This window comes from Chlorocebus sabaeus, chromosome 17, assembly GCF_047675955.1.
Source record: "Chlorocebus sabaeus isolate Y175 chromosome 17, mChlSab1.0.hap1, whole genome shotgun sequence".
NCBI lineage: Eukaryota > Metazoa > Chordata > Mammalia > Primates > Cercopithecidae > Chlorocebus > Chlorocebus sabaeus.
Genome location: NC_132920.1, coordinates 39,015,978 through 39,029,128, shown reverse-complemented (window position 1 = coordinate 39,029,128; position 13,151 = coordinate 39,015,978). Strand labels below are relative to the sequence as shown.

The 13,151-nt window shown below is 39.7% G+C and overlaps 1 protein-coding gene across 2 annotated transcripts in view; it reads right to left on the bottom strand.

Moving 5' to 3' along the window:
• The window catches only part of DNAH8 (dynein axonemal heavy chain 8), a 328,361-nt gene that overhangs the window by 160,546 nt on the left and 154,664 nt on the right, over window positions 1-13,151 (bottom strand). For both annotated transcript variants that reach the window (XM_007972725.3, XM_038006035.2), the window contains 9 exons: window positions 11,737-11,924; window positions 9,142-9,228; window positions 8,938-9,045; window positions 7,629-7,763; window positions 5,260-5,421; window positions 3,030-3,276; window positions 2,665-2,906; window positions 2,440-2,580; window positions 4-241 (listed from right to left, as the gene is read on the bottom strand). In XM_007972725.3, coding sequence (XP_007970916.2) covers window positions 4-241; window positions 2,440-2,580; window positions 2,665-2,906; window positions 3,030-3,276; window positions 5,260-5,421; window positions 7,629-7,763; window positions 8,938-9,045; window positions 9,142-9,228; window positions 11,737-11,924 — 1,548 coding nt within the window. The remainder of the gene's footprint in view (window positions 1-3; window positions 242-2,439; window positions 2,581-2,664; window positions 2,907-3,029; window positions 3,277-5,259; window positions 5,422-7,628; window positions 7,764-8,937; window positions 9,046-9,141; window positions 9,229-11,736; window positions 11,925-13,151) is intronic.

The following is a 13,151-nucleotide window of genomic DNA, read 5'->3' as shown; positions in this document are numbered from 1 at the left end:
TACCATAATCAGTAACATAAAACTCATACATGGTTTGATTTGAGCCTTTAGGTATTTCTGGTAAATCCAACTTGCTTTCATGCTGCCGTAAGAAGGCTTCGAGCTTTTCTCTGCTTTCCAATTCCAGAAGGGCTCCTAAACTCCACATTAGGCCAAACACAAATAATTTATGAAGATGTTCGACACAGGAAACACCGCCTTCCTCTTTGGAGGGAATTAACCCTTCCAGAAGATTGAGAGACTGAAAATGTTTTAAGTAAAATAAATTTTTAAATTAAAATTTTGAAAATAAAAAATTGTGAATAGTAACAAAATTAAAAGGAGGGAGGAAGCAAAGAAAACAGATATATCTCAAGCTATTGCTTGATCATGGTCCTATAGCCAACTGCACATAGAGAAAGGCTATTCTGCCTTCGACAGGCAGCATGGTCTAGCAGAAAGGATGCTGAACTGGAAATCTGCTAGTGTGGTTTCTACTCCCAGCTCATCCCACTGACCTCTGTGAGTCTCAATTTCCTACAGGGAAAGCAAAAGGCCCAGACTAGGTGTTAGCAGCTAAGGGAGCTACTGGTTCTAAAGTTTGGTTATCCAAATTTTCCAGATCAAAGATTCTATTTCTTTGTAAAATTTTGCAGGACTTAGCAAACTGTGGCCCTAGGGACTGGCCATCTGTTTGGTAAATAAAGTTTTACTGGAACACACACACAGTCATACCCATTCACCTATGCATTGTCTCTAGCTGCTTTTGTGCTACAACAGCAAAGCTGAGTGGCTGAGACAGAGAATTGTGCAAAGCCTAAAATATTTATTAATACTATCTGGCCCTTTAAGAAAAAGTGTGCCAATGCCCTATAACATCAGAAAGAAAACTACTGTAAGACATCCTCAGTCTTTCAAAACAAAATTATTCCAAAATAAAATATTCTCTTCTATTATCCATTTTAAAGTAATTACTAAATAATTCACTGACTTGGGCCTTATATATTGTTTCTAACCTACCCAAAAATGACTGGCATCCCTTAACTGAGAATCAAAGCTCTAGAATGTATAAGGAGATGTCACCTATAGACCAGAATTAGGAGAGCCCTTGAAGATCTATGATTAGTTCTGTTTTAACCCAAAGACTAATAAGGAAAATTGAGTAGGAAAAAAAGAATGCTGGCTGGACATGGTGGCTCATGCCTGCAATCCTAGCACTTTGGGAGGCTGAGGCAGGAGGACTGCTTGAGTCCAGGAGCCTAGATCAGCCTGGGCAACATAGAGAGACCCTGTCTCTACAAAAAAAAAATCCAAAAATTAGCTGGGCATGGTGGTGTGTGCCTGTAGCCCCAACAACTCCCAAAGGCTGAGGCAGGAGGACAGCTTGAGCCTAGGACTTCAAAGTTGCAGTGATTTATGATTGATTGCACCACTGCACTCGAGCCTGGGCAACAGGCAAGACCTTGATGAAAGGAAAGGGGAGGGGAGGGAAGGGAAGGAAGGGAAGGAAGGGAAAGAAGGAAAAGAGAGAGAGAAAGAGGAAGGAGGAGAGGAAGGAAAGAAGAAAGAAAGAAAGGGGAAAAAAAAAATGCTACAAACTACTGTCCAGATAATTTTTAAAGATTTTCCTTACCTGTCATATAGGGAAACTTATTTGCTAAATTTGCAAAGCCAAGATTGCCTCCCAAGTTTTCTCGATTACAACAGGCCCCTTTCTGTTCTTTCCCATGAAGTGACTAACTTTATTTATTTTTATTTTATTGATTGATTGATTTTGAGACAGGGTCTCACTCTGTAGCCCCAGCTGGAGTACAGTGGTGCAATCTTGGCTCACTGCAAACTCAACTTTCCAGGTTCAAGTGATCCTCCCACCTCAGCCTCCCAAGTAACTGGACTACAGGCACTCACCACCACACCTGGCTAATTTTTGTAGAAACGGGGTTTCTCCACGTTGCCCATAGCTGGTCTCGAACTCCTGAGCTCAAGCAATCCGCCCCCCTTGGCCTCGCAAAGTGCTGGGATTACAGTTGTAAACCACCGTGCCCAGACAATGAAGTCTTCTATTGTTAGGATGGAACCAGTAGTTGTGTGTCTGTGTGTGTGCGCGCGCATGCACGCACATATGTGTTGTTTTTTATTTTAAAATTTACTTTAATTAATTATTTTACTAGCTGTCATTATTAGACACACTTTCTGGAACAGGTCACTAAACCTGACAGTGGGGAAGATACTTCATTCCCCCTTCCTCTGACATCCGTCTGGGAAGTGAAAATAATAGAGAAAACAGTAAGATCATTAAGAAGATCTTTAAGAGGAATCAAAATTCTCAGAGCCTTTACAGTCACATCATCGAATGATTTTTATGGCTATCTGAACTTTCTATTTTAGATGGCTGTAAACTGCAACTGAGTGCAAAAAAAATCAAAATCGAAGTAGTAAATGTACAAAAAAAAATCTTACTTGCACAATATAGTTGCACTCCAAGAGCTGCATTTTGGGATTGAGATTTAGTTTCATATATGTGTATGTATCTTCAAAGGCTTTCTCATACAGTGTCAGGAATACAGCAGCTTCCTGTGCAGTGCGCTTCTTCAGCCATGCCTGCAGAAAAGAAACAATCTGTTTGTTAAGAAAGTGAAACGTGGAGAGACCCTGAGGGTTCTTCTTCCCATCTCTCTGCCCCACCTGTAAGATTGGCTTCCAGCTGAGAGCAGAGCTGCTGATATAGACCATGCCCATCCTAGAAACCGTGGCAGGAGAGGCGTTCTCAATATTGTGGACTTCAAACAGAAGCTTACAACTAGGGGCCATGGGAATGCGATCTCCATTAGCTAACGTCAGAGTTTTATTGTCATCCAAAACGGAATTTAAGTTCTCAATCCAGATGGCATCCACAGGACCATCTAAAATGAGGAAAATGTTTTCACCTGCAAATAATTAAAACAGCAAATCACTTTTCATCTGCAAATAATTAAAATGGAAAAATCAAAGAAATATTGTCTTAATATGCTGGCAGGGAAAAAATGATCACAAAGGAAGTTTGTGTATACCTTTTTTAGCTTTTAATGTTTTTCTCCACAGAGTAGAAAAAATGCCATCTGTCCAGTCATTGGTAGCAGTGTCCAGTCTGCCAAACATCTGAGGTGCAGTAATGGCTTTTGGATTCATTCGCATTTCTCTGTGAGGCCTTCCGCATTCTGTTTGCGCTTTCATTAGAATCGTGATAACGCTTGTCTTTCCAGAACCACTGGGCCCAAGAGTCATCAAGCCATGTCGTACCAAAGACGTCTCATATAACTACACAATTAACCAGTAAATTAAAAAATGTAATTTATGAGTCTCTTGTTGACATTCAGAGTAGTTACTTGAAGTTTAAAGGCTTTAAATAAGCTCTTCGTTAAAGTAACTAGTTCACTATTTTTAAGTTGTAAAAAATGTTGTTTTACTAGATGTGCATAGCAAATGAGCACTACGTTATAAAATGATATGTGATAAAGTAATAACAATGTGGAGCTTGAATTACATTTTGGAAATAATTAACTCAGCATCTAGTTTTTGCTTCTTGCGTGATGTATTCCCTGTGATTTTGGTTTGTTAGTCTATAACCAGCAGTTTTTCCATGCGCAAACTTTCTCGGCATCCAATGTGATGATATCGCCCCTTAGTGGTGGAAAGCAGCAACGCAGAGCATCACAGTGAAGATCCGTTTCACAGGGGCCTTCTGATTCCCCAGAAGTACATCATGAATGAGGATTCCTGTGCAAGTGATTTATTCAGGGAGTGCTCCCAGGAGAAACCAGTAAAAAAAGAGAAAAGCAGGACAGGAATGGGAAGAAGCCAAGTAAGGTGTGATTGAGGACAAAGCCCTGTAGAGGGCAGACGTGAGCCTGATCCCGCGGGAGACTGGAGTGTAACTTGTATCTCAAAGATTGCTCCACCTGGAACCAGGCGAGCTTGACTTTCCTACTGCATAAACTCTTAGAGAGGTTGGTTTGGGGGCGAGGGTGGGAAATAAACTCCCGTGCAGCACCTACTCTTTGTGCCTGCCAACAAAATGGCTCCAGTCCTCCTTTTGCTATTAGAAGCCAAAACACACAGAAGCTGGGCAGGGGCATATGGAAATGCTAAAAGAGATTCAAGGAGACATGCTAGGCGTATGGACAGCCGCTGTTATAACATCCTGTCTGTAGTTTTCTCGATAAAAAAAAAAAAAAATAAGAAGTCAAAGGTCTGAGAGCTGATCAGAGGTAGAGTGAGTCATTCTCCTAACATTTTGGACAGAAATGTATTACCATTGTAAACTATAGTTTAAAAGCAACAGGCACTGTTCCTGACATGTTCAAGAACAATGTTATTAACATCAACAAAGAACCCAAAATTCTAGTCGCCGCCCATTGAGATGGCGAGAATCTTAGAACTCAGTATACTGTATGCATATCATATATAAAATCATGTTTTCCCAGAAATTTTTTAAACTCTTAAAATGGTTTCCAGTACATGAATGATGAAAAGCACTTTTCCCCCATGCACATTGTTCTTTGTAAGATTTGGATGTGTCTCAGATACTTGCACATCTTATAATCTGGCAAGAACAGTAAGTTAAAATAAGAATTGTTATATTAATATTTCAAATGCAGTTTTCAACAATGTCCACAATTTCAGCTCCTTAATTTTCCAAAAACTCTGGAAAATATTCCCAAAGCATCAAGCTCATAGAGATTTAATCCTGTGTCTCTGCTACCAAGTTCTTGATTCTACTGGTAATACAATCAAGGTGGTTAGACGGTTGTCACAAGGATGAAATGTGATAAACAGAAAGACACCAACATATGCAGTCAAAAGATTCAGGTTTTAGTGTAGGCAAAGGATATAACATGTCCACACACAAAGCAGGAGCAAAGTAGCATTCCCGGATTCCTCAGGCGCTGCACCCCACTGAGGCACCCAGCTGCAGCCAGTACTAACAGATTGGCACAAGAAACCATCTGGATCGTTCCATTCCCCAGAGTTTTTATAACCTACTATTTCATCCCAACGTTGTCCCCAGGTGTAGGTAACAACTGCAGTAAATTACTGCTTGATTACTGCGAGGCAGGGTAAATCCATACTATCTTTCTTGGACCACCACATCCCCCTGAGTATTCTTTTTGCAATGATGTACATATGATGTTTTCATTTAACATTTACATCAAGTAAGACTAACCATGAGTTTTTCTATTCAGACAGCTATGTTTAACACATACTTATCATTATACTGATAATAGATTAAAATGTCTTTACCTGCACGAGTTTCAGGTTCCAGGGTGGATGGTTAATCAAACCCTCTATCTGAACCTGATTGGCTACTGCTTTTTGCAGTTCCACATAAGTATTACTATCCAGCTGCAGTCCCGGGAACAGGTCATTGATTAAGCTGAGGAACAGGGGTTCATCTTCATCAACCTAAGGTGGCATAGTTTAAAATAAATTTACTCATTCAGTCAATAAATGTTATCAACTAGCTGGGACGTGCATAGTACTTATCACTTCATCCCCAGAGAACCATTTATTACTCTCCTAATCAGGCTTGTATTTTCTAGTACTTTCTCCAGAATATCACTAATATGGTTTGGCTGTGTCCCCACCGAAATCTCATCTGGAATTGTAGCTCCCATAACTCCCACGGGTCGTGGGAGGGACCCAGTGATAGGTAATTGAATCATGGGGGCAGGTCTTTCCCTGCTGTTCTCATGATAATGAGTAAGTGTCACAAAATCTGATGGTTTTGTAAATGGGAGTTCCCCTGCACATGCTCTCTTGCCTGCTGCCATGTAAAGACGTGACTTTGCTCCTCATTCACCTCCCGGCATGATTGTGAGGCCTCCCCAGCCATGTGGAACTGTGAGTCCATTAAACCTCTTTCCTTTACAAATTGTCTTTATTAGCAGTGTGAGAACAGACTAATACAGTCACCATTGAATCTACATTGTACCCAAAGTTCCTTAGCATTCAATGTGTTCTACAATCCTGCCCCAGTCTATTGCTCCGAAGTACCACCTCATTACTTTATCACATGAATGCTTTGCTTCTCACAGAGTGGCATTTGCATTAACCTTAAAAATGATCATTTGTAGTCCCAACCCCATGAGATTAAATAACTAATATTTTATTTAAATTGGGGAAATAGCCATAACCCTACATGACTTCATCCAACAATGACTGGAAAAGTCCATCGGGGCAGTATTCTGAGCCTTTCTTACAAGCAGTAGGTTTGAGTACACTGACTCCAATCCTTATTTGCAATGTCTTTAACACATAGATTGCTCTGTTCCCAACATCTGACCCCTTATGATTTCTCTTTATTCTCCAGGGCTTTGCTGATGCTTTCTTGAATACTTGTCTAGGAATTTCCAAAATACCATTATCTAAGTGAGGCTTAGACTGCACTCCAGCCTGAGTGACTTAGGGAGTCTAAGCCTCTCTTACAGTCCATGTCAGTCATACAGGCAGTGAGGTATATTGGCAGGAGCAGTGGATTTGGCATCAGAAAATCTTATAAATTTTTGTCCCCTCTTCTCAGCTGATGGTGATTATGGGGGACTCCTACAACTTCTAGTCTCCATTCCCTAATAAGTGAAATGACAATAAGCAAGCTAGCCATCCAGATCCCACAGAGTTGCTATGAGGCTCAAATAAGACAATACACCTGAAAAGACTTTGTAACAGTAATGAACTCCACAGATGTTAGTTTTTGTAACTAGAATGTAGCTTCCTGAACCATTTCTTCTTCAACCTTGTACACCCATGGCACGGGCACAATATGTGGCATATAGAAATCCTTATATGCCACATGAACCTGTCCATCAAATATTCAAAACAACCTAGCTAGGCTGGGCATGGTGGCTCATGCCTGCAATCCCAGCACTTTGGGAGGCTGAGGCGGGGTGGATCACTTGAGTCCAGGAGTTTGAGACCAGCCTAGGTGACATGGCAAAACCCTATCTCTACAAAACAATACAAAAATTAGCCAGGCATGGTGGTGCGTGCCAGTAGTTCCAGCTACTCGGGAGGCTGGGGCAGGAGGATAGCTTGAGCCTGGAATGCAGAGGTTGCAGTGAGCCAAGATTGCACCACTGCACTCTGGCCTGGGCAACAGACTGAAACTCTATTTCAAAGAAAAAAAAAAAAAAAACAGGCTGTAACTGTGACAAGCATGAAAGCAGCATGCTCTCCACAGCAAATATTCCATGTGTTTTGGAAAATAAAAACGGTGTTTATGTTTTGGGAGAGATCTATCTGAGATAAGCTAGTCACATACAGGGAAAGCAAAAAGTTCTCACGGTTCTCTGGGAATCCAGACTCTTATGCTGAGAATTTGTGTCATTTTGTGAATAACGGAAGAGAACTAGGTTGAATCTTGGAGCTGAAGCCCACTGATGACCTGTTTCACTGCACACAACTGATAAAAGGAGGCACTTATAGCCCATGTTGGTCACACAGGGTCATGAGGTCTTTGGCTTTCTTCTGGAAGCACAATGGTGGCTTTGCACAGTTATTATCCCTGTAATTATGAGTGCTCACAGCTCAACATCAGCCTACCCCTACTTGTCCACCAAATACAAAGAAACCACATTAAAAGTTTGGAAAAGAAGAGAATTCAGAGAAGATACCAGTTTAGAAAGGTTCATATCTCTTAGTCCTCTCATGACAGTGCTTAATTCACTATCTTCTGGTCTGGCTCTTTTTTGAGATCCAAGAGTTCTCAATACAGACAGAATATTTCTCAATCCAAAGTCATAATGAACCTGAGATGGGAGAAGAGGGCAAAAAGAGGGTTTAATTGAAAAACTAAACACAGACTCATGGCTCACTCTATGCATATAGGTTGATTCTGATACTTATAGGCCATAGTTTTGGGGTGACTAAGCTGTAAAGGTTTATTAGCTCAACTTTCCTGCCTTTCCTTTGACTGAAATATGATCATTCCATGGGAAAATCCAATCTGCATGATCAAGTATTCACACCTTAAATATCTTTTGAGAACAATATAGTCTGATACAGTCTGAGCGACAAACAATGGATTTTTTTTTTTTTTTTTGAGATGGAGTCTCGCTCTGTCGCCCAGGCTGGAGTGCAGTGGCAGGATCTCGGCTCACTACAACCTCCACTTCCCAGGTTCAAGTAATTCTCCTGCCTCAGCCTCCCCAGTAGCTGGGATTACAGGCATGTGCCACCACGCCTGGCTAATTTTTTTTTTTTTTATTTTTAGTAGAGACAGGGTTTCACCATGTTAGCCAAGATGGTCTTGATCTCCCGACCTCATGATCCACCCACCTTGGCCTCCCAGAATGCTGTGATTACAGACATGAGCCACTGCACCCGGCCCAAACAACAGACTTTTAAATGCATAACCAAGAGGTTACATACTATGTGATTCCATTTATGTAACATTCTTGCAATAAAATTCTAGACATGGAGAAAAGATTAATGGGTTAGGGATATGGGAGAGAGGTAGATGTGGCTATAAAGATGTAGCATGAGGGAAACTTGTGGTGATAGAACAGATCCGTATCTTACATATTCCATACAACTACACCCACCCACACACACACACATACACACACACCAGTGCATGTATAACTGATGAAACCTTAACAAACTCTGTGGACGGCTTCAGTGTCCATTTCTGGTTTTGTTATTGTGCTATAATTACAAGATGTCAACACCGGGCAAGGCAGGGTAAAGGGTACACACCTCCCTGTACATTCCTTTGCAACTTCCTGTGAATCTACAGTTATTTCAAAATAAAAAGGTCTTAAAAATACACAACTAATAGGTAAAATTAATTCTAAAAGCATTTTAGAAAAGAGTCAATGAGATTTTAACTCACTGATGAACATTTACCAAGGGAAAATTACAAAGCGAAAAAACCAAATACTATTGCTAGCGGGTAACCAGTAAGCAGATCTATAAAGTTACCTGTTTAGTAAGTTGCTCTTCACAGAGTTTGTAAAGAACATAAAATTTTTGAGCCAAGATAACATTTTCAAGAAAACCACAGCTTGCAAGTTTAACTCGCATAATGATCTGAAAATTAATATAGTGAGATTTTTTTTCAACAACGTTAGTGAAAAACAAGTAAACAACATAAAGTACATTATGCTTTCAAATCCTGGTGTATACCTGTCTATCAGGAACCATCATAGCAACAGTTCTAAACTGGATTTTTAGGTTTTCTGGTAGTTCCTGGCGCCCAGCATATCCAGGGTTCTAAAAGTTAAAATATGTTTAATTTTTAATTGTTGATACAGTTTTAATTTCTGAATACAAATATATTTCAGACCCCTAATTCAGATTTTAAGATGGTATTGAAAAATATTAGATTCATAAAATACTCTTATTTTCTCAAAACAATGTGTACTGGACCATGCATATTTATTAATATTCATATGCCCTTTTATATCTTTCTATATTCATGATATTAATAAGGTCACACGCAATTTTTTGTGGCAAAAATTGAGTACCTGTCTACTGCCTTAAAAATAGAAAAGAACATGAAATAATAGAAGAGAAAACTGAATAGACACCTGATAATTATGTCTAAAGGGTGTTATTGAAAAAAGAAAAAAACTCAGGATTTAAACTGATGAGCTTCCTTGGGCATTTTTTTTATTCCATCTCTTCAATTATTCTTGCAGTCACAGTTACAGAGCTCTTTGGCTGACAAAAACCCATAGAAGTGAGGAGAAATAAAGATGGCAGTGAGGGGAAATAAAGAAGGGAATGATGGGAAAACCACTGAAAAGGACAAAAGTAGAGGCAGACAGGAAATGAAGGCCTCCTAAGAAGAAACAGGTTGAAGATAGGTCAGACCCAAGTCTCAGAGGAAAGGCTGGAGATTCAAAGACAAGTAAGGCCAACAGGAATGAGTTATCTTAGGCAAGTTTGTTAAAATCCTTCAGTCCCTGACTATCTACTGGGCACTGTCAATAGGCCAGGTACATTATTAGGGGCTGGAAATACAGAAATTGAGGCTGCCTCTCAATACTGCACTTATCCTTCCTGAGCCACAGAAGCCCACTTGCAAGTTGGGTACAGCAACAGCCAGATTAAAAACTACACTTCCCAGCCTGCCTTGCAGCTGCTGTGATTAAATTCTACACCGCGAGATGCAAAGGGGCACACTGTATGAAATACCCTTGATGTTTGTTTGAAGGGAGTTGACTCAGTCAATTGGCTACAACACGATAGTGATGCTTTCTGTAGCATCTTGGGTCATAAGGTGACCTTGAAGATGGAATTCATGATGGAGCAGAACCATATAAGGATCTTAAGAGAATAAATCCTTACATGTTAAACTACAATTTTTTTAGGTTTCAGTTACTCACAGCTTAATGCAATATCTAATTGCTATTTCCAATATTATTCTTAATCCAGAGAGCATGTTAAGCTTTTTTAAAAATTCTAGACCATAATTTTACACTGAGTACATTTCTTCATCCCACTTCCTGAGTTATAATCAACACTTTCAGATTATTCTTATTTCCCCCTAACTGCTTTACTGGATGTTTGCTTACAATAAGTGTATCAGAAACATTTCTGATTTTGCTTCCTATAATTTATCATCTTTATCCATGGGGACATTTAAAAACTTGGAGTGCTTTGTGTTATCTTGCAACTTCGAGATTTAACTTTATGGAAAACACATAAAAGCTTTAAAACTGGTGACACATAAAAGTATAGAAACTCCCGTTTATTCATGCCTTTGGTTTTCTATCTTTACAACACTGAATCTCAAAGCTCACCCTTAATCCCATGGTAACTGAATTTGTTACAATTCTTTGGTACAGGACCTTGTTAAATTATTGCAGAAATTTTATTTTTATTTCCTTTTATTCGGTGTCAAAGAAAAACCAATTGTGGAGGTTAAGCAGTCAGATGTTGATGTTAGAGAGACAATAACTTCTTCTTTCTCTTACTGGCGGGGTGACCTTAGGAAGTTTTTAAGTCTCGCTGAGCCTCAGGTAAGTCAGCTATACAATACCCACTTCAGAGAACTATCGTAGCTATAAGATACGGTGTACATGTGAGAGAATATTTCAGGTCCTTCCTCTTGCTAGTTGCATGATAGGACGGCACGTTTTCCCCCACCCCACCACCCCTTGAAGTTAGGTCATGAAACTTGCTTTAGCCAATGACTTAGGACTTTGTGTCACTTCTGGAAAGAAACTCTAAGAGTCAGAGCACAATTCTTCATGTTCTCTTTTTCCTTTGCTATAGCAAAGAGCAATGATTGAGATAGCAGGTACCTTGTCCGGCCAAGTACCAGAGTAAGGACATACAAAGCAGCCCTGGCCTCCCACCTCTACCTTAGTCAACCCACAGTGGACATGTGACAGAGAGATAAATCTTGTGGCTTTAAGCAATTAAGATTTAGGGATTGTTTGTTACTGCAGAACTACCTGAGTTACGCCATCTGATATAGCACATAGAACGTTTAGTCTGCACCTTACACATATTAAGTGGTCAATAAACAGTATCCATTATTATCATTAGCATATTACCTCTGTAGGTCTGGATTTTAATTTTTTTAATTGAAAAAAATTACTATTTTATCTTCCGTCTGGGCTATAACGACTACTAAAAAAATCACACGGTAAGAGAGAACAGCTCATGACTCCTGGATAGCTGGTCATTCACCCACTAACACACGCTTTGTTTTACTTATGTCTGTAACAATTAAACTAATTAAATTGCATTTAAAGTCTTTTTTCTCACCATCGTTAAGAAGATTCCAAATTCTGGATTTAAATCAACACAATCACCATCAGAAAAAATGAACTGTTTCTTTCTCTCTTTTCTTGCTGTCAAAACAATATAAATTTGTTGTGCTGCCACTGATAACACAGGCAATTCAATTCTGTTAAACTCATCAAAGCAGCCCCAGGAACCTGACTGTGCAAGACCTGGCATGAAAAACAGTTAATTTGTAAAGTTTTACTCTATAATATAACTTCTTGATAACAATCATTTCTCCAGGGCTCCCAAACCATTATACATATGTAATGTTTCATATCTGGCTGTTGATAAATACATATTTAATTCCAGTGATAAAGAGAGGTTTAATTATTTGTACATTTTCATCAAAACAATGAAAATAGTACACTGCCAAAATGAAAGTACAAATTTTGGGGGTATTCTGAAAGTAGAAACAACAGTATTTGCTGACAGATTGGATCTGAGTATAAGACAAAGAGTAGAGTAAAGGATAGGTGGAAGTTGTTTGGGGGGTGGTTATTTTGCTTGTTGTTGTCATTATTGGGTTGTTTTTTTGTTGTTGTTGTGCCTGAGCACCTAGAGATCAGGAGTTTTTTTGTTTTGTTTTGTTTTGTTTTGTTTTTATATATACATTTTTTTGGTGGAGTCTCGCTCTGTAGCCCAGGCTGGAGAGCAGTGGCATGATCTCAGCTCACTGCAACCTCAGCCTCCCGGGTTTAAGCAATTCTCCTGGCTCAGCCTCCTGAGTAGCTGGGATTACAGGCACGTGCCACCATGCCCAGCTAATTTTTGTATTTTTAGTAGGGATGGGGTTTCACCATGTTGGCCAGGATGGTCTCGAACTCCTGACCTCATGATCTGCCTGCCTTGGTCTCCCAAAGGCGTGAGCCACTGTGCCCAGCCAGGAGTTTGGTTTTAAACATAGTGAATCTGGACCTGTTAGACATTTAAGTGGACGTGCTAAATCAACAGTTGTATGTAATGAATCTAGAGTTTCAAGGAGAAGTCCAAGCTAGAGATATAATTCCAGAGTCATCATACAGATAGTATTTAAACCTTGGGCCTACATAAGATCACCAAGAGAATGCATGTAGATAGAAAAGAGAAGACCGCCAAGGACAGAGCTCTGAGGCTGATGTGTCTTCAAATATTTTTTTTCTCTGTCCATCTGAAAACACCTTCTACCTACCTTTCAGGATTTTCTCAAAATTTTCCATCTGCTGATGGCCACCCACTTCTTATTTTCCAGTGTTGCTATGCTTTCTAAAAATATTTCATTTCTGTGGGAGGGAAGCCACATGTGTCCCCCGTTTGCTATCTTGATCCTCTCTACTATTATTTCAGGCAATTATACATTGATTCCATTTTCATGATCTAACACACATTCCATGCATAGACTGTAACACTAGCAATAG